Source organism: Panthera uncia (assembly GCF_023721935.1).
Source record: "Panthera uncia isolate 11264 chromosome B2 unlocalized genomic scaffold, Puncia_PCG_1.0 HiC_scaffold_24, whole genome shotgun sequence".
Taxonomy (NCBI): domain Eukaryota; kingdom Metazoa; phylum Chordata; class Mammalia; order Carnivora; family Felidae; genus Panthera; species Panthera uncia.
In genome coordinates, this window is record NW_026057580.1 from 68,035,577 (window position 1) to 68,060,539 (window position 24,963).

Below are 24,963 nucleotides of genomic sequence, written 5' to 3' on the forward strand. Positions count from 1 at the left end.
TGGTGACTCTGCATATGAGTTAAATGCTCTTATATTTCCATTTAAATATGGCATTGTACGACATAAAGATGAACAGTAAAATCCATGCTAATGAATAAAATTTAAAATTTTTATTTAGTTAAAATGAGATTAAATAGCAAACCAAAAGCGCCATGACAAATTGAGAGAGAGTCTGTGGAAGAAAAGGAAAAGCTTCATATTTTAGTACATTTAAAGGCACATTTTCCTGCTTTTTGAACCACGAGACTCACATTTTACATAGCTGGCCCTGCTCCTGAGTGCCAGTACCAGGGCAGAGAAGATTTGGCATTTCTACGACATTGCAACCCATGTGATTTGGACTAAATGGTTGCTCTCTGGAAGCTCATGTCACCATTCTTAGCCTGCATCCATTTTATTAACATAGAAAAGACACAAATACACACATGCGTGTGCACACACACACATACCCCGATGGACATAAGTAGAATTAAGGACATGGCCTCAGTAGAGTCTGACCTGATTCAGGTTCTGTTTCAGGGACCTCCGGCACTTCAGGTTCCTCAGGTAAGGATCCCCTGGTCTCCTCGGCTACTTCCAGGGCCTCAGACCCTTCCTGAGCTTCAGACTCCTCACCTTCAATCTCCTCTTCAGTCTCTGGATCAGTCTCTTCTAGTTCTAAAAAAAAAAATTAGGAGAAAAAAATTATTATTCGGTTTAGGTTAACAAATATTTAATTGGATGTCAAGGATTCTGATAAGTGCTGAGGCCAAAACAAAGAATAAGGAATGGCCTTGCCCTCCTGGAGCATGGGGTTTAATGAGGGAGACAGATACAATGTCTACATATTTTATCTATTAAAATGTAGTGGTAAAAGATGATAGTCATGTGCTCGGAGTGCTAGGGGAACATGGGGCTAAGGGTTTTAACAGTAAAAAACTGGAAACAGCCCAGAAGTCCATTCAATAAGGAAATGGCTAGAACTGCACTGATGTGGAGCCATTAGCTATGTGTGGCTATTGAGCACTTGAGATGTGGCTAATCCAAATTGAGGTGTGCTGCAAATATAAAATACACAATGGATTTCAAAGGCTTAGTATGAAAAACTGAATGCAAAGTACATTCAGAAATGTTTGCACTGATTACATGTTAAAAAATAATCTTCTGTGTATATTAAGTAAAATATAATTAATGTCACTTGTTTCTTTTTGCTTTTATGTAGCTACTAGAAAATTTAAAGTTACATATGTGACTTGCATTATATTTCTATTGGGCAGCATGAGGCTAGATTTAACGTATACATGACAGATTTTCTTATACCTAATTGCAAATAATGGAATATGTTGATTCGTATGTCAAATGTAAATTTTGAAAGCATAATTCCAAGTTTTATGGAGTTGCATGTAAATCTTTCAAGAAGAAGATGCGGTGAACTGTGTCAGAAAACCTATCTCCTTGGGGCGCCTGGGTGGCTCAGTTGGTTGGGCATCCGACTTCGGCTCAGGTCATGATCTCGTGGTCCGTGAGTTCGAGCCCTGCATCAGGCTCTGTGCTGACAGCTCAGAGCCTGGAGCCTGTTTCAGATTCTGTGTCTCCCTCTCTCTCTGACCCTCCCCTGTTCATGCTGTCTCTCCCTGTCTCAAAAATAAATAAACGTTAAAAATAAAAATAAAAAAAAAGAAAGAAAACCTATCTCCTCAATTCCTTTTAATATATTCATGAAATTAAAAAACAAGATATTTCTATGTAGATGATATGAGAAAATGAATGAGCCTGTTTTCTGGACTCTTGTGGAAATTTCTTCCTCCACTGATTACCTTCCAAGACTATCTGGTATGAGATACCTCAGGCATCTGACTGTTAATCTAAATCTGGATGATTAAGCACCCAGAGCAAAGCAACCCCAAGTGTTTTTTCTTATAGGTCTGGGTCTGTACCAGGACTACAGTGCATGTGGCTTCCAAGTAGGTGACTTACATTGTGGTGACTCTTTCGTGTTACATAGAGGAATTTATGGTGATGCACACAAGGAAGAAGTAGCGTTTGCGGAATCTGACCAGGGCTTGGCATGACATTATGTGCTGTACGGCCGAAACTCACAATGTCTTTCAACTGAGTATCTTCTCATAGTAAAAAAAATTATCAAATGCCTAACATGCATACATGTAGTTATTTTTAAGTTGAATTCTTTTTTTTTTTAAGTTTATTTATTTTTTGGGCGCCTGGGTGGCTCAGTTGGTTAAGTGCCCAGCTTCAGCTCAGGTCATGATCTCACAGTTAATGAGTTCGAGCCCATCAGGTTCTGTGCTGAAAGCTCAGAGCTTGGAGCCTGCTTCAGATTCTCTGTCTCTCTCTCTCTCTCTCTCTCTCTCTCTCTCTGCCCTTCCCCTGCTCACTCTCTGTCTCTCTCTCTCCCCAAAATAAATAAATATTAAAAAAATTTATTTATTTTTGAGAGAGAGAGAGAGCATGTGCCAGCAGGAGAGGAACAGAGAGAGAGAGGGAGAGAGAGAATACCAAGCAGGCTCTGCACTGTGAGTGCAGAGCACAATTTGGGGCTCGATCTCACCAACTGCAAGATCATGACCTGAGCCAAAATCAAGAGTTAGATGCTTAACCGACTGAGCCCCCAAGGTACCCCTATAAATTGAATTCTTTTCCATATTAGGTACTTTATAAAATATACAAATGAAGAGTTTATATAATGATGCTGAGAAGTGTAAAAAGTTCTAATACTTTTTCTAGAATTCTAATGGCTAATCTGTGTACCAGATAAGTCAGGAATGGATTGAAAAATGTGTTAAGATCCTTATACTATCTGCGATTTTACTAAGTATGTGTTGTATTAGTTGTCTATTGCTTCATAATAAAGAACTCCAAAATTTAGTGATTAAAACAACAATAATCACATGTTATCCTTGCAGGTCCTGGGGTCGGGATTTTGGGGGTAGCTTGACCGGTGGCTCTGTCTTTGGGTCTCTCATGAAGTCAAATGAAGATGTTGGTCAAGGCTGCAGTCTCTGAAAACCTGTCTGGGGCTGGAGGACTGACTTCTGAGGTGGCCACTCAAAGCCTGAATGAGCTTCCCAGGGAGCAGGGAGAGATTAGCCCTGAGTTAAGTCCTGACCCACAGAAACGTGTACGGAATACAAATGTAGCTCTTTTAAAGTTTTGGGGTGGCTTGTCGCCAGCAAAGGAAAACTGAAATAGACACTTTTTACTCTTTTGAATCATGGACCCTTCTGGCAGTCTGATGAAACTTATGGGCCCTCCTTAGAATAATGCTTTCAAACCCATAAAATAAAATTCGTAAGAATCCAATTATATTGAAATGTAGGTATGAAGATATCAAAATAAATTCTGTGCTGTAGTAAATTTGTGAACTTTACTGATGCATTAAATAACAACAGGTAGCAATTGGTTTAATAACTACCATCATTTTGAAATAGTGCTAAGCATAACCAGGATATATAAAACCATAATGTGACATGAAAGTATTTTTGTTTCTATTGGTGACAAAGTCAAGATACTATTGATATCTTGTAGTATCAATACTACTGATACTATTATGGTTTGTTGCCTATATTAATTACCAGTTGAAGGAAATATTAAATTTCAGATAAAGGTTAGGGAAAATAAAGTTGTAGTTACTTTCCCATTCAAGCTCACAGGCCTCTGAATTTTATCCATGAACCCTAGGCTAAGAGCTTCAGTCGTAAAAGAAACTTTTGGAGTAAATTCTTCTATAATGGAGATAGAAGTTTAAGTTCAAAGAAAATAGGTATAGCAGGAGATTGGCTGTTTTCTCAACTTCCCCAGGAATCCTTCTACCAGAATTCCAGCAGCCGTGTGTCGTACATGACGAGGGCAGCTGTTTTACGACATGCTGCATATGATCCATGTAGAGGGTGCACACGTAGGTATCTGTGTGGGAGCTCTTTTCCTATGACTCCATTACTCTAGTGACCATATAATTTATTATCTAAATTGGAACACTGAGAATGAAAGTGGATCAAATAAATATTTCAATACCACAGGCATAAACCTAGACTCTCATGGGCAAACAGGGATATATGGTCACCTTGTCTGTAATTCACTTGAAATACTGCAGTTTCCTGCAGTAACAATACAAAATTAAATGACACATTATTAGTGATATAAATCTGTGTTTGCCTTTTGCTTTCTCATTCATAGCTTCCAACAGGCTTTGGTTTTCTTGTATTCTCAATGCCTCTTCAGTGGCTTTTCTGAAACGAAAATGTCCAAAATTTAATCATCTTTGGAAATTCAGACATCTCACAATGTTACAGTATTGAGGCTTATGATGGTAAAAAATAAAGTTGTGTATAATGTTCATTATACTTTTTAACTTTACACTGTAAATGTTTACTTTCCTGATATTGAAGTCAGTTAATTTTCCAGGTTTTTGTTTCCCCAGTTTTTTTCTTTTTTTTGGTAAGCAAAGTTGCAATGTTACACTTTAAAAAACTTTGGCTGGGGGCGCCTGGGTGGCTCAGTCGGTTAAGTGGCCGACTTCGGCTCAGGTCATGATCTCGCACTCCGTGAGTTCGAGCCCCGCGTCGGGCTCTGTGCTGACAGCTCAGAGCCTGGAGCCTGTTTCAGATTCTGTGTCTCCCTCTCTCTGACCCTCCCCTGTTCATGCTCTGTCTCTCCCTGTCTCAAAAATAAATAAAAAACGTTTAAAAAAATAAATAAATAAAAAAAATAAAAAACTTTGGCTGTTAATTGGGAAATTTGTCAAAATTAATAAAGGATTGTCTCACTCCAATTTGAAAAGGTAAATGGGAGAAGTTGTACCATTTTCCCTTCAGATTAAGTGGAAAATGTTCACAAAATAATGTTAAGTGACAAAAAAAGCATAATATAAAACTACGTATAATCTAATTTTAATTTTGTACTTAAAATTTATATAAATCATGATCAAAAGATTAGAAGAAAACTAGTCAAACTGTTCACAGTAATTATCTCTGGATGCTGGCATTATGAGAATTTTTTCTTTTACTTACCACTTTTTGCATTTAAAAATTTTCTAGGGGCGCCTGGGTGGCTCAGTCAGTTAAGTGTCCGACTTCGGCTCAGGTCATGATCTCACGGTTCGTAAGTTTGAGGGCCGTGTCGGGCTCTGTGCTGACAGCTCAGAGCCTGGAGCCTGCTTCCGATTCTGTGTCTCCCCCTCTCTTTCTACCCCTCCCCTGCTTGTGTGCTGTCTCTCTCTTCTCTCTCTAAGGTGAATAAACATTTAAAAAATGATGATAAAATAAAATAAAATAAAATTTTTCTATATTGAATAAATAGATAATTATCTTTGTAATCAGAAAAATTATCTCATTTCCATTCAACACAGTAATAATGAAATGTGGAGACTTGGAATATAAAAATATAAATATCTGGAGGGAATCTGTTTTTCACTAGGGTTGAAGCACTAAGCCTGCCTTCATGATGAAGACAGGTATAAGGAAAGCTAGTAAAGTGATGAAGTAAAGCAATACTTGTTAAAATTAAAATTTCTATACCTTTGGCCTAAAATTCTATATCTAGGAATTAACTCTCGAGAATTGACATACTACTGCACAAAGACACATGAATAAGAATGTTGATTGCATTTAAAAAAAAAAACCAAAAAATTGTATCAAGTATTCACCAACAGGGGATGAATTAAGTAGAGCCTATTCATACTGGTTGCCCACGCTGGGGCAGTTTTTCTGACTGTTCTGTAAATCTGTCCTTCTCCATATTCAGTGTTCTTTGCATCCTTTTCTCCATCTTGTGAAAATCTAATTATTTCTATTCTTTTCAAAAGACATTGCTATACTTCTTTTGCCAACAGATGTATTTCTTGTTACTAGGGAATGTTCTCTCATTTAGGTATTCTAAATCCTGCAATCTCGCCTGCAGTCGTGGTGTAATTCGAGTTCTCTTTGTTCATGACCAGAGGAAGGACCTCTGAGACTCCTGGATATTCTTTCTTCACCCCTTCTCCATTTGACTGCGTGCCCATCAGCAGTCATCCTGTTTATTTCAGGCAGGGCTCTTTTGTGAACCTTTCCTTGTCCACAGCCTAAATATAGTAAGCCACTGCTAAGAATCTAAGACTTGACAAGAATGAGGAAGAATTTTGCTGTCCGTTGTTAGTCACTTCTACAAAACCACTTGGATAAATGAGTCAAAGACAAAATGGAAGGACAGAAATTATCTTGGACTTGACTGGCACATCTGTAAACTGCTGCTATAAAAGCTGGGCAAATCTTTGCCTGTAAGAAGTTTACAAAGATGTGGGGCACCTGGGTGGCTCAGTCGGTTAAGCGCCCGACTTCAGCTCAGGTCACGATCTCGCGGTCCGTGAGTTCGAGCCCCGCGTCGGGCTCTGGGCTGATGGCTCGGAGCCTGGAGCCTGCTTCTGATTCTGTGTCTCCCTCTCTCTCTCCCCCTCCCCCGTTCATGCTGTGTCTCTCTCTGTCTCAAAATTAAATAAACGTTAAAAAAAAAATTAAAAAAAAAAGAAGTTTACAAAGATGTGACAATTTGGAATCAAAAGAGGTAACAATTGCTTATAGAGACAGCTCACAGAGTTCCATAGGATAAAAGGGAAATGAAGGTAGAGTAGGGAGAAAGTGGAGTTCTCTTTTCCTTTTTAAAAAAAATGATGCATGTGGGGCGCCTGGGTGGCTTAGTCAGTCAAGTGTCCCGACTCCTGGTTTTGGCTCAGGCATAATCTCAAGGTTGTGGGATCAAGCCCTGCGTTGAGCTCTATACTGACAGAGTGGAGCCTGCTTGGGATTCTCTCTCTCCTCCCTCTGTTCCCCCTGCTATGCATGCACTCTCTCCCTCCCTCTCACTCTCTCTCTCTCTCAAAAAAAAGATACATGTATATGTAGTATGTATTCTAAATTATCTCCTTAAAATGTTGCAGACCTTCAGTCTAAAACCCACATGAACTTTGTTTTACTCTTGTGTTAATATCTTCATCTGTTCTCAAATATTTCCTTTTCTCATACACTGGGAAAAAATTAGGTAATCCCTTAAACCTTAGCAGATGGTAGCTCCATTTATAAGAAAATTTATAAAAGTTGAAAGCAAATGTAATACATTTGTAATTATTGTCTGAATCAATATCTTGTACTCAATATATCAAACACTTTTATTAAATGACCTAACTAAATTATACTGCATATATTTTGGTATTGAGTTCTTAAAGGAATGGCTAACTTAGATGAAGAGTAAACACTGAAAAAAAAATCCCTCTGACATACACTTATCAGTTATCTGCCTCCCCTGCCCCTCATTATGTGCCTCCCAGCTTCGTAATTTCTAGAGTTCAAAGAGGCTCCTAAATCCCAGCTCTAACTGCTGATATCTGAGGGGAAAAGGAAATAGCATTCGAGAAAGTCCTGTCTATAGGTGTTGTCCTTAACGGCAGGAACTTTGGTGGATTAGCATGAAGAAATTTAATTCTTACATTATCACTTTGAGAAGCAGGAATCCCAGTGGATGAATTACAATCTAAAGCACGTTTCAGCAAGAAAGAACAATTAGCAAATTAAGTCACTGCTTCTTTTCATATTTTATTCTCCAGTCTGAAGAAACTGATAGTTTATTCAAGTTTAGTTCTTGACGCTGCCATGGACAAATAGATAGGTGCTCACATTTGTAAAAGCTCTTCATTGCACCCAGACTGGAAAATAAACTTTGATGTTGAGCCTGCCAACTATAAATAATTAGTCTTGTTTTCTCCTTATGTAGAACATAGTCAGGGTTCAGATTTTAGTTATTTCACACAAGTGTACTTTCATTTACTTTTTATCATGTTATTCTTCAATTTGTGGATACTAGTCAGCGAAATTATTTAAGTCACAGACAAATATGGTAAAAAAAAGTCTTGCTTGTGCTCAGTTTTTTTTTTTTTTTCAACATTTTTTATTTATTTTTGGGACAGAGAGAGACAGAGCATGAACGGGGGAGGGGCAGAGAGAGAGGGAGACACAGAATTGGAAACAGGCTCCAGGCTCCGAGCCATCAGCCCAGAGCCTGACGTGGGGCTCGAACTCATGGACCGCGAGATGGTGACCCGGCTGAAGTCGGACGCTTAACCGACTGCGCCACCCAGGCGCCCCTGTGCTCAGTTTTTTTACAGTGTCTTTTGAGAGTCAACATCTGATCTAGACTAAGTTCGATTTTGGGCTGAGAAAACATGCCCAACTCGGTACTTTAGAGAATCTGAAAGTATTTTTTTTTTTAACGTTTATTTATTTTGGGGACAGAGAGAGACAGAGCATGAATGGGGGAGGGGCAGAGAGAGAGGGAGACACAGAATTGGAAACAGGCTCCAGGCTCTGAGCCATCAGCCCAGAGCCCGACGCGGGGCTCGAACTCACGGACCGCGAGATCGTGACCTGAGCTGAAGTCGGACGCCCAACGGACTGAGCCACCCAGGCGCCCCTGAAAGTATTTTTAAAACTACTGTTTTTTTGTTTTGTTTTGTTTTTTAAGAATTGGATCTACTTAGTGGGCCACTGTTTTGTTATTAAAGATATTTCATAAATGTAGCTTGTAAATAGACATAAAAGATTCATTAACTTGTTTTATTAAGCCAGGCAGATTTTACCTTGCTTCTTCTTCCTCTTTTTTTTTCTTTTGTAGTTCATCTAATAATCTTTCCAAAATCTTAGAGTCAATTTCAGGTTTATTCTCTAAATACAGTCTATTCAGTAAATATTTTCCTGAAATATAAAGAGAATAACATTAATTTTGAAGCTCTATAAAATACAGTGAGATATATTTTGGAAATTAACAATGAAAAATTATTTCTGCCTAAATCCAAATACATTTTCCTTTAAGCATTTATCTAAGTAGAGCCCAGGTTCTTTAAAATCCTGAGACCATCTCAAATCCTTTCTAAGAGATATATATTGGCATGTTAAAAATAATTAAAACATGAAAAGAGATAATATACTTCCCCCCCTTGAAACTCTTTTCAAATATATTTCCTTAAAAGGCAAGATGACAGAATATTCTTAGCCCCCATGTCAAAAATTAGTTAACCATATGTGTAGGGGTGTATTTCTGGGCTCTTTATTCTAGGGGTCAGTTTTTATACCAGTACCATACTGCTTTGATTATTATAGCTTTGTCCAAAGGGATGGAATAGTTAAAATTGAGTTCTATCTTTACATACTTAATATTTCCCATCTGAGGTGAATAAGAACAGGTATATAGTCTCTACTCTCAGCCTCATATATTTCTCATTTAGAAGTTATAGTGCTGACTGGGAATGGGGTGTTAAACTGAGCACCAAAGAATAATTGTTCGGGCCTGATGGAACATCCAGGGGTCCAGCACGCTATCCCTGGCCATCTACTTGGTGAATGGATGTCTCATTTTGTGTACCTCTAAGTCATGAAGGGATTGTTGGGGTGGAATATGTACCTAGGCAGAGTGGAGAGTTTTCCATTTTGTATTGTAACTAAACATATTATCATCAAGAAAAACTTCACTTTCAAATTTACATGATGAATGTATACCAACCATTGTTTCCTGTATCTGATAAGCAGATTACTAAATCAGGTATAATTCCTTTCTCGACTAAGACTATCCACAGTTCTTTTATAATAGGGCAGTTGTCCAGGATCCATCCTCCGTGTTTTGGGGCGCTAGAAGACCTATTTGTGTTTTCTTCAACAGCCTGTTAAGAATGACACACTGGTATTACCATCACAGCCACAGAAGTCAAGGATACTTCTCTGATGTGTCATTTTTGTGGACCTTAACCAATTATCTTTCAAATTCTCACTGGAAAGAAAAAAAAGAATCAGTTCATTTTAAAAGAGAAAATGTTAAAGAAATAAACTAAGTTTTAAAAATTAAGAATGGGAAGCAAAAGCCTTTATTAAATACATAGAACAATACATTTTTGCTATATGCTCTTCAGTATTGAGAGAGAGCATGTGCGTGCACACGTACATGAGTGGTAGAGGGGCAGAGAGAGAGAGAGAATCTCAAGCAGGTTCCACGCTCTGCATGGAGCTCAATGTGGGGCTCAATCCCACAACCCTGGGAACATGACCTGAGCCAAAATCAAGAGTCAGGTGCTCAACTGAGAGAGTCACCCAGGCACCCCTGTTATTTAGTATAATAGAATTCAGATCCTGACTTAGGAGGTTTTAGTACCAAGGGTCCATGAGTCTGCATTTCTAACATGCTCTCAGGTGACAGTTGTCCCTGGGCCACCTTTTGAGTAGCAAGGGCCCAGTCCAGCTTGCCTGTTTTAGTGACAACACTCTTCATTTCCCTTTTGCTCTTCATCCCTCATTGTGAGAGCTGAGAATGTACTGAGATGGTTGCTAAAAGCAGTAAGAGGAATCGGGGCAAAACAAAGCTTGCAGGTGCTTAGGGAGTTCTGCTAAACTCTGCCCCCAACCCTCCTCCCTCAGTGCAGTAGCAACAGCCTCAACACGAGCATGGAAATTAGTGATGTGGATCTGTGAATACACCTACTCTGAGAGTTTCAAGTTTGTGCGTCACCAGGTAATCATAGGATGTTAGAAGTGAAAGGGGAAGAGATGTCACGAGGATGGGTATAACTCCCTGGCCTCTGCAGAATTTAAGATCACCTACTTTTCGAATCTCCATCTCAGTGAAGAGTCTTTTAAAAAAAGAATTTTAAACACTTTGAAATTCTTAACATAGAGAATTAGAGAAAAAGAGAAAGCTATAAAAAAGAAGTATAAATGAAAATAAGTCAGACAGAGAAAGACAAATACTATACAATCTCACTTATATGTAGAATCTAAAAACATGAACTCATAGAAACAGGAAACAGATATGTGGTGGCCAGAGGCAGGGGTCAGGGTGGGGGAATGAGTGTAGGGGATCAAAGGTACAAATGTACCGTTATAAGATGAATAAGTCCTGGGGATGTAATATTCAGCATGGTCTGACTATAGTTTACAACACTATATTGTATATTTTAAAGTTGCTAAGAGAGTCAATCTTAGAAGTTCTCACCACACACACACACACACACACACACACACACTAAGTATGTGAAGTGACGGGCGTTAGCTAAAATTATTGTGGTAAACATTTTGCAATATATACATAAACCATATCCTGATGTTATACACCTTAAACTAATATGGTGCTATATGTCAAATACAACTCAACAGGGGTGCCTGGGAGGCTCAGTCAGTTGAGCATCTGGCTTCAGCTCAGGTCATGATCTAACAGTTTGTAAGTGCGAAACCAGTGTTGGTCTCTGTGCTGACAGCTCAGAGCCCGGAGCCTGCTTTAGATTCTGTGTCTCCTTCTCTCTCTGCTCCTCTCTTGCTTACATTCTGTCTCTTTCTCCCTCAGAGATAAATAAACATTAAAAAAAATTAAAAAGAAACAAAAAGAACTCAGTAAAACTGAAAAAAAAATATAAATGGTTAATGAAAAAAATTATTTTTGTTTTTATTTTTGAGAGAGAGAAAGAGAGCAAGCATGTGAGTGGGGGAGGGGCTGAGAGAGAGAGAATCCCAAGCAGGCTCTGCACCGTCAGTGTGAAGCCTGATGCTGGCTTGAACTCATGAACTGTGAGATCATGAGCAGAGCCGTAATCAAGAGCTGGATGCTCAACCGACTGAGTCACCCAGGTGCCCCAATGGGTAATGAAAATTATACTGTCCAGTTTCAAGATATGAAAATTAAAGCAACACCGAGAGGCAATTTATAATATCTCCATCTCACTCAATGGATTTGAAAAATTTAATACCTTCGTAATATATATTTTTTTATTTTGGAGAATGAGCACATGGGCAAGGGTGAGGGGCAGCCAGAGAGAGTGAGAGAGAGAGAATCTCAAGCAGGCTCCACACTCGGCATGGAACTCAACGCAGGGCTCAAACTCACGAACCATGAGATCATCCCCTGAGCTGACATCGAGAGTCGGATGCTCAAACGACAGAACCACCCAGGCACCACCCTTCATAGTATTTTATCAAATGAATAGATCTTATTTTGTTTAATTATTCTCTTACTATTAAATGTTTACATCACTTACAATTTTAATATAACACTGTGATGAACATCTGTATATATAAATCCTTGCCCAAATGTTATGTATTTCTTCAGGTCAGATTCCTTAGGTCAAAAGGCATAAAAGAATGAACATTTTAAAGGCTTTTCACACACACCGACACATTGCTTCCAAAACATCTGTATCAATTTTCACTCTCTCTATGTGACTATCTCATTATAGCCTCACTAGTATAGATTATTATGCATTTTAAAAAATCTTTGGCAATTTGACAGGTAAGAATCTGTATCCCAAAGTTTTAAGTTTCATATTTTTATCAAAATTTGAACATGAAAATTTTCAATGAACCATTTGCATTTCTTCTTTGATGAAATAATCTGTTTATACCTTTTGCCCGCTTTTATATTAGGGTACTCTATTTTCCTTGATTTGTGAGAAATATTTATATTAAGGAATTAATATGTCATTATTTATTATAAATGCTTGCCCTAGTTTGATCTTTGTCCTAAAATTATGATTCTCATGTTTGTTTGTTTTTTCTTCATAGAGAGAATCACTATTAAATAGCCTCTTTGTTGAGATTTTGCTTGAAGAGTTTTCCCACTGTGTTTGCGCAGGTCCAAATGCGGAAGTTATATTTCTGACTTGACCTCAAGTGACTCTAAGGGAAGAGAGAAGTGAAACATGGGCACATGACACTGCTTCAGGAAAGGAAGTCACTGAAACAGGGCAGGGGGAAGGTGCTGCTGTCGCTGAAGTGGCACAAGGCACTCGGGCCTGGACATTTCAAAGCTGAGGGGAGGAAAGTTTCAGGAGGCAAGGACCGGGGTGCCTGAGGATACACGTTTTGGATGTATAGGTAAAACAGCTTCGGTGTAGGAATCTGTTGAGGGAGATTCCCCAGTTGAGATCACTGTGGAAAGAAGGGGGAACCTGCCTTAGGATTTCATATCTGAAAGAACTCCTGAGTGTGCGGCCGAGCAGAGTGAAGGCGGGACTCTGAGCCTGGAGACTGTGCCTTGCAGGGCAAGTGGTAGGGAGAGGGCCCTTTGTGCTTGATCTATGTCTGGCCTCGCTGTCACCAGAGTCATGGAAGTGGGCTTTCAGGTGTCTGAGCGCTGAAAATAGTGTCACTCTCTTTGGACATCTTCAGGGAAGGGGTGAGTGAGAGAAAGTAATATTTAGAAAAATGATGTAACATTTAAATGCACTATTCATCTTTCTATCCTTTTGTGATTTTAACTTAATAAATTTTTCCCTGTATTTAATGCTGTTTTAGATTCCTTTATTCTATGTTATTTCATGTTTACTTTTAATCACTTGTGAATATATATATATATTATATACACATACATATATGTTTCTCGCTTGTATAAACAAATATTTATCACTGTGAAAAATATCTAGAGAGAGAGACAGAGATAGAGAGAAGGGACTGGGAGCATCAGAGGAAGCAGGACATGACACAGAGAGACAAGGGAGGCCCAGAAAAACATAATGACCATGTGATGAACACAGGTACAAGGGCAGAAATGGAGAGGTTTTAGAGCAATAGCTGTGTGACCATGGAAGCAGAGCAAAACTGATGTATCACATAGAGAAGACTACAGTGACTAAAGAAATAGGTTGTGGATATGATACGCAGCCAGATAAGTCATGGGCTGGACAACATACAGCGGCAGGTTCGACGCTAAAGCCCCACTTCCCTTGACGTTGTTCTCGAGACATTTTTCTGCTAGGTACTGGGCAAATACCTTTGGTATAGTCTGTGTAACAGCTTCAGTTATCACAAGTGTGCAGAGCAATAGGAGCAGAAAAAAGTTCCCAGTGTCCCCCAGCCTCTGTTGTTGTGTGCTCTGTAGCCAGTCAAGACAGAGACCAGGGAAAAGTGCAAATGATTTAGCATGGAAAAAACTTCTGTGCATTCGCCATTGCAAGGGGGTGACTCTTATTTCCCTTTGGTAGAAATGATACCTATCATTATTTCTGTATTTTTAAGACTTTAAAATACTGTTAAACTATAACTCTAAAAGATTCTAAAAATACCGAGATACAGATGTGGTTTCAGAAGCCTCCTTAACCCATCACTCTAGGGAGCCATGCCTAACTGTTCCATTTGCAAATGAAATAAAACCTATTCCCTTTTCCTGGACTGGATCATCCATTAGGCCCAAGTGCACCTGTTCTGCACATGGGCTGTGAGCTTCAGATAAGAAAGTGAAATTAGTGGGAAGCAAAATGGGAAAACAGGATACAAAAATGATTGCAGGAACAATTGGAAAATAAAATACAACCACGACGGTATCTAAAGTAGCATCAAAATACATTAAATACCTAAGAATAAACCTAATGAGAGATACTGAAGACCTCTATCCTGAAAACTACAAAACAATGCTGGGAGAAATTACAGAGCTACAGTAGTTAGTATGTGTGGTACTGGAACACAGATAGACAAATACGTCAATGGAACAGAATAGAGTGTCCAGAAATAGACCACACAGATAGGGCCACTTGATTTATTTTTTAATTTTTATTTATTTTTAAAGTTTATCTATTTATTTAGAGAGAGAAAGAGAGCATGCGAGAGTGGGGGCAGAGAGAGAGGGAAAGAGAGAACCTCCAGCAGGCTGTTCTGCACTGTCAGTGCTGTTACTGACACAGGGCTTGAGCTCATGAACCAGGAGATCATGACCTGAGCCAAAATCAAGAGTTGAATGCTTAACCCACTGAGCCACCCTGGCGCCCCAGGGTCACTTGATTTATGATAGTGGGGAAAGGTTGGTCTTTTCAATAAATGGTGCCGGAATACAGCTGGATATTTGTATTAGAAAAAAATGAACCTTGATGCTCATGTTGTGGGTTTAAAAAAATCCATGTAAAAGTATGTATGTATATATTTATTATTGTTTGTTACTGAAGTACAACTGACATACAATATAATATTAGTTTCAGCTATACAATATAGTGATTCTGCAATTATATACATTACAAAATAAAGTTTATAAATTTTTACCATGATAATATAAATGTAGTCACCCTCTGTCACCATACAAAGTGATTACAATAGTGCTGATTACATTCCCTATGCTGCACTTTTCATCCCTTTGACTGATTTTTTTTAATTTTTATTTTTTACTTTTAATGGCCTTAGTTTTATTTATTTATTTTTTTAATTTTATTTTTTAAAAATTTACATCCAAATTAGTTAGCATATAGTGCAACAATGATTTCAGGAGTAGATTCCTTAGCGTACCTTACCCATTTAGCCCATCCCCCCTCCACACCCCCTCCAGTAACCCTCAGTTTGTTCTCCATATTTATGAGTCTCTTATGTTTGGTCCCCCTCCCTGTGTTTATATTATTTTTGTTTCTCTTCCCTTATGTTCATCTGTTTTGTCTCTTAAAGTCCTCATATGAGTGAAATCATATGATTTTTGTCTTTCTCTGACTAATTTCACTTAGCATAATAGTCTCCATTTCCATCCATGTAGTTGCAAATGGCAAGATTTCATTCTTTTTGATTGCTGACTAATACCCCATTGTATATATATACCACATCTTCTTTATCCATTCATCCATCAATGGACATTTGGGCTCTTTCCATACTTTGGCTATTGTCCATTAGCTGCTATAAACATTGGGGTGCATGTGTCCCTTTGAAACAGCACACCTGTATCCTTTGGATAAATACCTAGTAGTGCAATTGCTGAGTTATAGGGTGGTTCTATTTTTAATTTTTTGAGGAACCTCCATACTGTTTTCCAGAGTGGCTGCCCCAGTTTGCATTTCTACCAGCAGTGCAGAAAGGTTCCTCTTTCTCTGCATCCTTGTCAACATCTGTCATTGCCTGAGTTGTTAATTTTAGCCATTCTGACTGGTGTGAGGTGGTATCTTATTGTGGTTTTGATTTGTATTTCCCTGATGATGAGTGATGTTGAGCATTTTTTCATGTGTCAGTTGGCCATCTGGATGTCTTCTTTGGAAAAGTGTCTGCCCATGTCTTTTGCCCATTTCTTCACTGGATTATTTGTTTTTTGGGTGTTGAGTTTGATAAGTCTTTTTTTTTTAAATTTTTTTTTTAACATTTATTTATTTTTGAGACAGAGAGAGACAGAGCATGAACAGGGGAGGAGCAGAGAGAGAGGGAGACACAGAATATGAAACAGGCTCCAGGCTCTGAGCTGTCAGCACAGAGCCCGACGCGGGGCTCGAACTCACGGACTGTGAGATCATGACCTGAGCCAAAGTCGGACGCTTAACCGACCGAGCCATCCAGGCGCCCCTTGATAAGTTTTTTTATGGATTTTGGATACTAACCCTTTATCCATATGTCATTTGCAAATATCTTCTCCCGTTCCATTGTTTGCCTTTTAGTTTCGCTGATTGTTTCCTTTGCTGTGCAGAAGCTTTTTATTTTGATGAGGTCCCAATACTTCATTTTGCTTTTGTTTCCTGTCTCCAGAGACATGTTGAATAAGAAGTTGCTGCAGCTGAGGTCAAAGAGGTTTTTGCCCGCTTTCTCTTCAAGGATTTTGATGGCTTCCTGTCTTACATTTAGGTCTTTCATCTATTTTGAGTTTATTTTTGTGTATGATGTAAGAAAATGGTCTAGGTTCATTCTCCTGCATGTCGCTGTCCAGTTTTCCCAACACTATTTCCTGAGGAGACTGTCTTTATTCCATTGGATATTCTTTCCTGCTTTGTCAAAGATTAGTTGGCCATATGTTTGTAAATCCATTTCTGGGTTCTCTATTCTGTTCCATTGACCAAGGTGTCTGTTTTTCTGTCAGTACCATACTATCTTGATGATTCCAACTTTGTAATATAGCTTGAAGTCTGGGATTGTGATACTTCCAGCTCTGGTTTTCTTTTTCAGGATTGCTTTGGCTATTCAGGGTCTTTTCTGGTTCCATACAAATTTTAGGATTGTTTGTTCTAGCTCTGTGAAGAATGCTGGTGTTATTGTGATAAGGATTGCATTGAAGGTGTAGATTGCTTTGGGTAGTATCGACATTTTAACAATATTTGTTCTTCCAATCCATGAGCATGAAATAATTTTCCATTTTTTTGTGTGTCTTCTTCAATTTTTTTCATAAGGTTTCTATAGTGTATAGTTTTCAGTGTATAGTTTTTCACCTCTTTGGTTAGATTTATTCCTAGGTATTTTATGGTTTTTGGTACAATTGTAAATGGGATCGATTACTTGATTTCTCTTTCTGCTGCTTCATTATTGGTGTATAGAAATGCAACCAATCTCTGTGCATTCATTTTATATCCTGCCACTTTGCTGAATTCATGGATTGGCAGTTTTATCTAGCAGTTCTTTGGTGGAATCTTTTGCGTTTTCTATATAGAGTCTCATGTCATCTGTGAAGAGGGAAAGTTTGACTTTCTCCTTGCTGATTTGGATGCCTTTTATTTCTTTGTATTATCTGATTGCTGAAGTTAGGACTTCCAACACTATGTTGAATAACAGTGGCAAGGGTGAACATCTCTGTTATGTTCCTGACATTAGGGGGAAAGCTCTCAGTTTTTCCCCATGGAGGATGATATTAGTGGTGGGTCTTTCGTATATAACCTTTATGATCTTGAGGTATGAACCTTCTATCCCCACTTTCTTGAGGTTTTTATCAAGAAAGGATGCTGTATTTTGTCAAATGCTCTCTCTGCATCTATTGAAAGGATCATCTGGTTCTTGTCCTTTCTTTATTAATGTGATGTATCACATTGATTGATTTATAGATATTGAACCAGCCCTGCATCCCAGGTATAAATCCCACTTTATAATGGTGAATAATTCTTTCAATGTATTGTTGGATCCGGTTGACTAGTATGTTGTTGAGAATTTTTGCATCCATGTTCATCAGGGAAATTGGTCTATAGTTCTCCTTTTTACTGGGGTCTTTGTCTGGTTTTAGAATCAAGGTAATGCTGGCCTCATAGAATGAGTTTGGAAGTTTTCCTTTCATTTCTATTTTTTGGAATAGTTTCAAAAGAATAGGTATTAACTCTTCTTTAAATGTTTGGAAGAATTCCCCTGGAAAGCCATCCAGCCCTGGGCTCTTGTTTTTAGGAAGATTTTTGATTACTAATTCAATTTCTTTACTGGTTTTGGGTCTGTACAAATTTTCTATTTCTTCCTGTTTCAGTTTTGGTAGTTTGTATGTTTCTAGGGATCTGTCCATTTCTTCCAGATTGCCCAAATTATTGGCATATAATTTCTCATAATACTCTCTTATTATTGTTTGTGTTTCTGCAGTTGGCTGTGACCTCTTCTCTTTCATTTTTGATTTTATTTATTTGGGTCCTTTCCTTTTTCTTTTTGATCAGACTGGCTAGGGGTTTATCAATTTTGTTAATTCTTTCAAAGAACCAGCTCCTGGTTTCATTGCTCTGTTCTACTGATTTTTTGTTTTTGTTTGGTTTCGATAGCATTGATTTCTGCTCTAATCTTTATTGTTTCCCATCTTCTGTTGGTTTGGGGTTTTATTTGCAGTTCTTTTTCCAGCTCTTTAGGGTGTAAGGTTAGGTTGTGTATCTGAGACCTTTTTTCCTTCTTTAGGAAGGCCTGGGTTGCTATATACCTCTCTCTTATGACTGCCTTTGTTGCATCCCAGAGGTTTTGGACTGTGGTGTTATCATTTTCATTGGCTTCCATGGACTTTTTAATTTCCTCTTTAACTTCTTGGTTAACCCATTCATTCTGTAGTAGGATGTTCTTTAATCTCCAACTATTTGTTGTCTTTCCAAATTTTTCTTGTGGTTGATTTCGTTTCATAGTGTTGTGGTCTGAAAATATGCGTGGTAAGATCTCGATCTTTTTGTACTTGTTGAGGGCTGATTTGTGTCCCCAGATATGATCTATTCTGGAGAATGTTGCATGTGCACTCGAGAAGAATGGTATTCCACTGCTTTAGGATGAAATTTTCTGAATATATCTGTCAAGTCCATCCGGCCCAGTGCGTCATTCAAAGCCGTTGTTTCTATGTTGATTTTCTTCTTAGATGATCTGTCCATTGCTGTCATGATCCCAGCATTGTGGGATCGAGACCCACACTGAGCATGGAGCCTGTTTAAGACTCTCACTCAGGACACCTGGGTGGTGCAGTAGGATAAGCATCTGACTTCGGCTTAGGTCATGATCTCATGATTTGTGAATCTGAGCCCTGTGTTGAGCTCTGCACTGACAGCTCAGAGCCTGGAGCTTACTATGAATTCTTTGTCTCCCTCTCTCTCTCTGCCCCTCCCCCGCTTGTGCATGTTCTCTCTCTCACTCTCTCTAAAAAATAAACGTTAAAAAAACGATTCTTTCTGTCTCTCTCTCCCTCTGCCCCTCCCCCACCACTGGCGCTCATGCATTCTCTCTTTTAAATAAAATAAATAAATAAATAAATAAATAAATAATTTAAAAAAATCTAATGTGACTTAAACTCCTCCACAATCCCAGAGTGGCAGTTTATCATCTAGTGACACTACATACATTCCTATATATATCAGAAATGCTTTGGTACTCCCTGTAGATTTGTATCCTCCAGAATAAACTCTGAAGAGAATGGAGAAATTTTTCCGTGAAGGGTCAGGATGGGGCTTCCATCATGCTAAAGACCTGCTTCACTTGTATGTCTCTCCTCTGGGATGCTCTGTCTCACCTTCCATGCAGAGATGACTATCTTGACCTTAGTGGGATTCCTACACCTTGCACATATCTACTTATCACTTAGTACATGATAGCTCATTTCATCAGCCTTCCCCACCTGACTGATGGCTCCTTAAAGAGTTGCATTTAATTCATCTTCATAGCCCTAGAAACTAGCATATTAAAGGGCAAGCAGTAGGTTCTCAGAAGGTTTATTTTTTTAAACATTTTTTAAGTTTATTTATTTATTTGGAGGTTGGGAGGGGGGGAGAGCACAGTGGGGGAGGAAGAGAGAGAGGGAAAGAGAGAATCCCAAGCAGGCTCTGTGCTGTTAGTGCAGAGCCCAATGTGGGGCTCAAACTCACAAACCATGAGATTATGACCTGGGCTGAAATCAAGAGCTGGACACCTAACCGACTGAGCCACCCAGGCACCCGTCAGAATGTTTCTGAAGGAATCAGTTGATGACAAAACAACCTGAAGACATGCAGAAGGAGTTGAAAGATCTCTATGGGAAGCTCAGAGGGGGACAGCAATTCATCCTGGGTACAGTCTGGGACTCAAGGAGCCTACCCAATGTGTTATAGAGTGGTGCTATACTCTCAAAATATTTTTTTTCTCCTCCCAACATTTAATTATATCACTTTCAAATTACATAGAAATACCAAAGAAATTCATTGAGAGTCCAAAACAGATTTGTTGTCTTTGGCTGTTGCTCTGAATGCTTACTCAAGGTCCCTGTACAAAACAGACCCATATGGATATCTTGTTCTTTATAAACCAGAGATAAACCTGGTTTACCATCAGTAAGACAAAGCATCTGAGGCTTCATTTTCCCCTTAGATTGGAAAATCACTTGTGTGTCCATCCATTTCCCCTATGAACACATGTTCAAGGTGGTTGGATGAAATAATTTAGCTCTGGAGTAAAATTTGTCTTGGTTAACAACTAATTAGCTCATAGATGAAATATCTGTTTTGGCACTGGCTTCCTATGCACCATATTTTAACCAACTGAACTCAGTTAAACAAAAGTTAATAAAGAATTAATTCCAAAGCTATGAAATTATATTGCATAGTTGTTGAAATTAAAAATAACTAAGCATTAAAGGTTTGGATATGGATTTCTTACCTCTTTGATGATTTCCTCTAGGATTTCAGCATGTTTTTCATATGGATGTTCAAAGTTCATATCCTTTGTCATTTTTACAGTCTCCTCTATTATAGAAAGAACCTCTGGATGATCGGCAGTTACCTCTTCTATTGAGTCTTCTGTTGAATCTAAAGTAAAATAACCTAATGCTGTTAATAATTTTAGTGGACAATGCCATTTGCAATAGAACATGATAGTTAATACTTGACCCCCCAAAATAGTATCTTTGTGTTTACTGCTGTACATGCTCCAAGAAGGGGGAAATAGTCTAGGGAGGAAATGTTAAGTTAGGAAACACAAAACATCAGAGCAGTGGCTTATAGCTAGTGTTTTGGAACAAAAGTGAATGAGGTAAGAAGAAAATCACGTCCAGCAGGAGTCAAAACCCAGGAAGCCAGGTAGAAGAGGTAGAAACCAAAGGATTGTAGGGCTCAAGCCAAAATATGCGCATCTAGGGAATTAATCAGAAAACAAGATGAATACTTCCAATTATAAGCATAAGACCACATGAAACAGTAAGTGGATAAGAAGCAGGCAGGTTGGCAGAGATGGAAGAATGGGTGGCACAGGCTGGTTTTTCTAGTGCTATACTTCATTCTTGTCCTCATTGCATTCTTGTCCTCATTGCACTCTTGTCCTCATTCTTGTCCTCATTGCATGCTGAATGCCTCCTCACACAGCTGAGGTGGTTCATAGACTGCATCATGATATAAACATTCATCCATTCCTCTAATCAGGCAAGAGATTGGCAGCTCCACTTGACTCCTCTACCTCTGCCTTTCCAGTTGTGCTTCCTGAGCTGCTGCCTTAATGCTCCATCCACCAGGGTCTCCTGCTAGAGCATAATTTATCCCAGCCCAGAAAAACTCCAAAGGGCTTTCAATGAGCAGCTTCTGCTGCCCTCTGCTGCGAAGTGAGGAATCTGTTCTTAGGGATGGAGAGAGCCAGCAGTTCCTGGGGAACCAGAGTGGAAGAGACAAGAACCCATGATGTTCCTGTAGCCTTGGGAAGGGGGCATGATGAGGCAGAAAGAGCCAGGCAAAGATACCAAATGCTCTAGAAGCTGCTAGTTGTTCACTCATTATCCAATCTTCTCGTCCTTAGTAACAGAATCCGGATTTTGTTGGGGTCAGCAATGTGTCCAGCTAAAAACACTACATCTCCCAACTTCCCTTATAGCTTAGATAGCCCATAGGTAAGATGTGAGCGTATTTTTTTCGTGGTGAGACTTCCTGTCACTTCATTAAAGAAGAATAATTCAAAAGAAAAGCGGTGGGGCGCCTGGGTGGCTCAGTTGGTTAAGCGCCCAACTCTTGATTTTGGCTCAGGTCATGATGTCACTTGGATCGGTGAGATTGAGCCCCGCCTCGCTCCTCGGGGGTTCTGTGCTATCAGTGAGGATTCTCTCCCCCATCTCTCTGCCTGTCCCCCACATGCTCTCACTCTCTCAAAATAAATAAACTTTTTAAACAATTTAAAAAAATAAAGAGGAATACCTCAGCTGGGTGGAGTGCCAGTTTTTGTCCCTTACATTTTTCCTCTTCATGCTAAGCACACTGTTATGATGGCTGGAGCATCATTGGCCATCTTGTAACTTTTTCTGGTAGCCACATGCCAGGGATGGCAGGACAGAAAGATAGAGTCCCTGTTTCACTAAAACAATAAATCACATTTTCTTTTTTTCTGTGTTCTTGCATGTCTAACTGTTCACCATAGAGTAGCCTTTAAGACAGAACATTAATAATGTTATTTTTAAATCACATCTTTCTCCTTCAAAATTCTTAAGAAATTATTTATGATTTTTAGATCCACAATCGAAGTGAACCAAATAACCCAAATATTAATTTACCTTTTTAGGGGTCCAACTTAAGATTTTTTTAAATATTAAATATTAGTGGCTGAGAGCTACTTTCTTTTAGGTATTTTGTTTTGTTTTGTTTCTTGTTTTTAAAGATGAATTTATTTTTTTTATTTTTTTAATTTATATCCAAGTTAGTTAGCATATAGTGCAACAATGATTTCAGGAGCAGATTCCTTAATTCCCCCTACCCATTTAGCCCATGCCCCCTCCCACAACCCCACCAGTAACCCTCTGTTCTCCATATTTAAGAGTCTCTTATGTTTTGTCCCCCTCCCTGTTATTATATTATTTTACTTCCCTTCCCTTGTGTTCATCTGTTTTGTGCCTTAAAGTCCTCATATGAATGAAGCCATATGAAATTTATCTTTCTCTGACTAATTTCACTTAGCATCATACCCTCCAGTTCCATCCATGTAGTTGCAAATGGCAAGATTTCATTCTTTTCGATTGCCGAGTAATACTCCATTGTGTATATATATATATATATATATATATATATATATACACACACACACACACACACACACACACACACACACACCACATCTTCTTTATTCATTCATCCTTCGATGGACAATTGGGCTTGTTCCATACTTCGGCTATTGCTGATAGTGCTGCTATAAACAATGGGGTGCACATGCCCCTTTGAAACAGCATACCTGTATCCCTTGGATAAATACCAAGTAGTGCAATTGCTGGGTCATAAGGTGGTTCTATTTTTAATTTTTTTGAGGAACCTCCATACTGTTTTCCAGAGTGGCTGCACCAGTTTGCATTCCCACCAGCAGTGCAAAAGAGATCCTCTTTCTCTGCATCCTCGCCAACATCTGTCATTGCCTGAGTTGTTAATGTTAGCCATTCTTACAGTTGTGAGGTGGTATCTTATTGTGGTTATGATTTGTATTTCCCTGATGATGAGTGGTGTTGAGCATTTTTTCATGTGTCAGTTGGCCATCTGGATGTCTTCTTTGGAGAAGTGTCTATCCATGTCTTTTGCCCATTTCTTCACTGGATTATTTGTTTTTTGGGTGTTGAGTTTGATAAGTTGTGTATAGATTTTGGATATTAACCTTTTATCTGATATGTCGTTTGCAAATATCTTCTCTCATTCCGTCGGTTGCCTTTTAGTTTTGCCGATTGTTTCCTTTGCTGTGCAGAAGCTTTTTATTTTGATGAGGTGTCAATAGTTTATTTTGCTTTTGTTTCCCTTGCCTCCAAAGATGCATTGAGTAAGAAGCTGCTGCAGCCAAGATCAAAGAGGTTTTTGCCTGCTTTTTCCTCAAGGATTTTGATGGCTTCCTGTCTTACATTTGGGTCTTTCATCCATTTTGAGTTTATTTTTGTGTATGGTGTAAGAAAGTGGTCCAGGTTCATTCTTCTGCATGTCGCTGTTCAGTTTTCCCAGCACCACTTGCTGAAGAGACTGTCTTTATTCCATTGGATATTCTTTCCTGCTTTGTCAAAGATTAGTTGGCCATACGTTTGTGGGTCCATTTCTGGGTTCTCTATTCTGTTCCATTGATCTGAGTGTCTGTTTGTGTACCAGTACCATACTGTCTTGATGATTATAACTTCATAATACAGCTTGAAGTCCGCAACTTAAGATCTTGACTAGAGCTTAGAAACTTCTTTTAAATGTAGATGTTCCACTGGTTTCATCTGTGAATAAAACTCTGTTAACACCTAAAGAAGAGTATTAATTGTAGGTGATTCCCAAAGAAGAGTGTGGTATGGGACCAGGGAGCCAGGACTCGTGTTCCTAATTTTTTAAATTAAATTTACAATCATAGTAATCAAATAGGTAAACAATAGGGCACATAATATCAGCAGTGAAAAATAAAGATAGTGACTTAACCTATAACAAAACAAGAGTAATTTTAGTTTCATATAATGCCAATGGATCTAAATTGGAAAAAAAAATCAAATTTGCCCTTCCTGTTGTAACTAACAGTCTCTTAGCTCCAAAAGGTAAAGGCTGTGCTTATCTCAGACAGATAGGGCAGGGAGAATGCTTTTATATGTGGGCATACTGGCAAGTGCTGGCATCACTCCAGCAGTAGGTAGAGGCCTTGATGCCTGCTTCTACCTTGGACTGCCTCCCTCAAAGAGAAAACAGACAGTATGGGGAAGAGGCTGTCTTTGTGTATTTGTCCTAGGAACTCTGCAGCAGCTGAGATGGGGCTCCCAGATGCTACTTGACCAAAATTTTAATGTCTGGGGTCTTCCCGTGAAGTATGTGTGTGTGTGTGTGTGCGTGTGTGCGTGTGCGTGTTGGAGAAGTGCCATACATAGTTGTCTGAC

General features: G+C 38.9%; 1 protein-coding gene across 2 annotated transcripts in view; it reads right to left on the reverse strand.

Moving 5' to 3' along the window:
- AK9 (adenylate kinase 9) overlaps nt 1-24,963 on the reverse strand; it is a 132,396-nt gene that overhangs the window by 61,188 nt on the left and 46,245 nt on the right. For both annotated transcript variants that reach the window (XM_049654152.1, XM_049654151.1), the window contains exons 16-20: nt 20,781-20,929; nt 9,523-9,679; nt 8,603-8,717; nt 4,153-4,226; nt 499-657 (exon numbers count right to left, since the gene is read on the reverse strand). In XM_049654152.1, the coding sequence (XP_049510109.1) occupies nt 499-657; nt 4,153-4,226; nt 8,603-8,717; nt 9,523-9,679; nt 20,781-20,929 (654 nt within the window). The remainder of the gene's footprint in view (nt 1-498; nt 658-4,152; nt 4,227-8,602; nt 8,718-9,522; nt 9,680-20,780; nt 20,930-24,963) is intronic.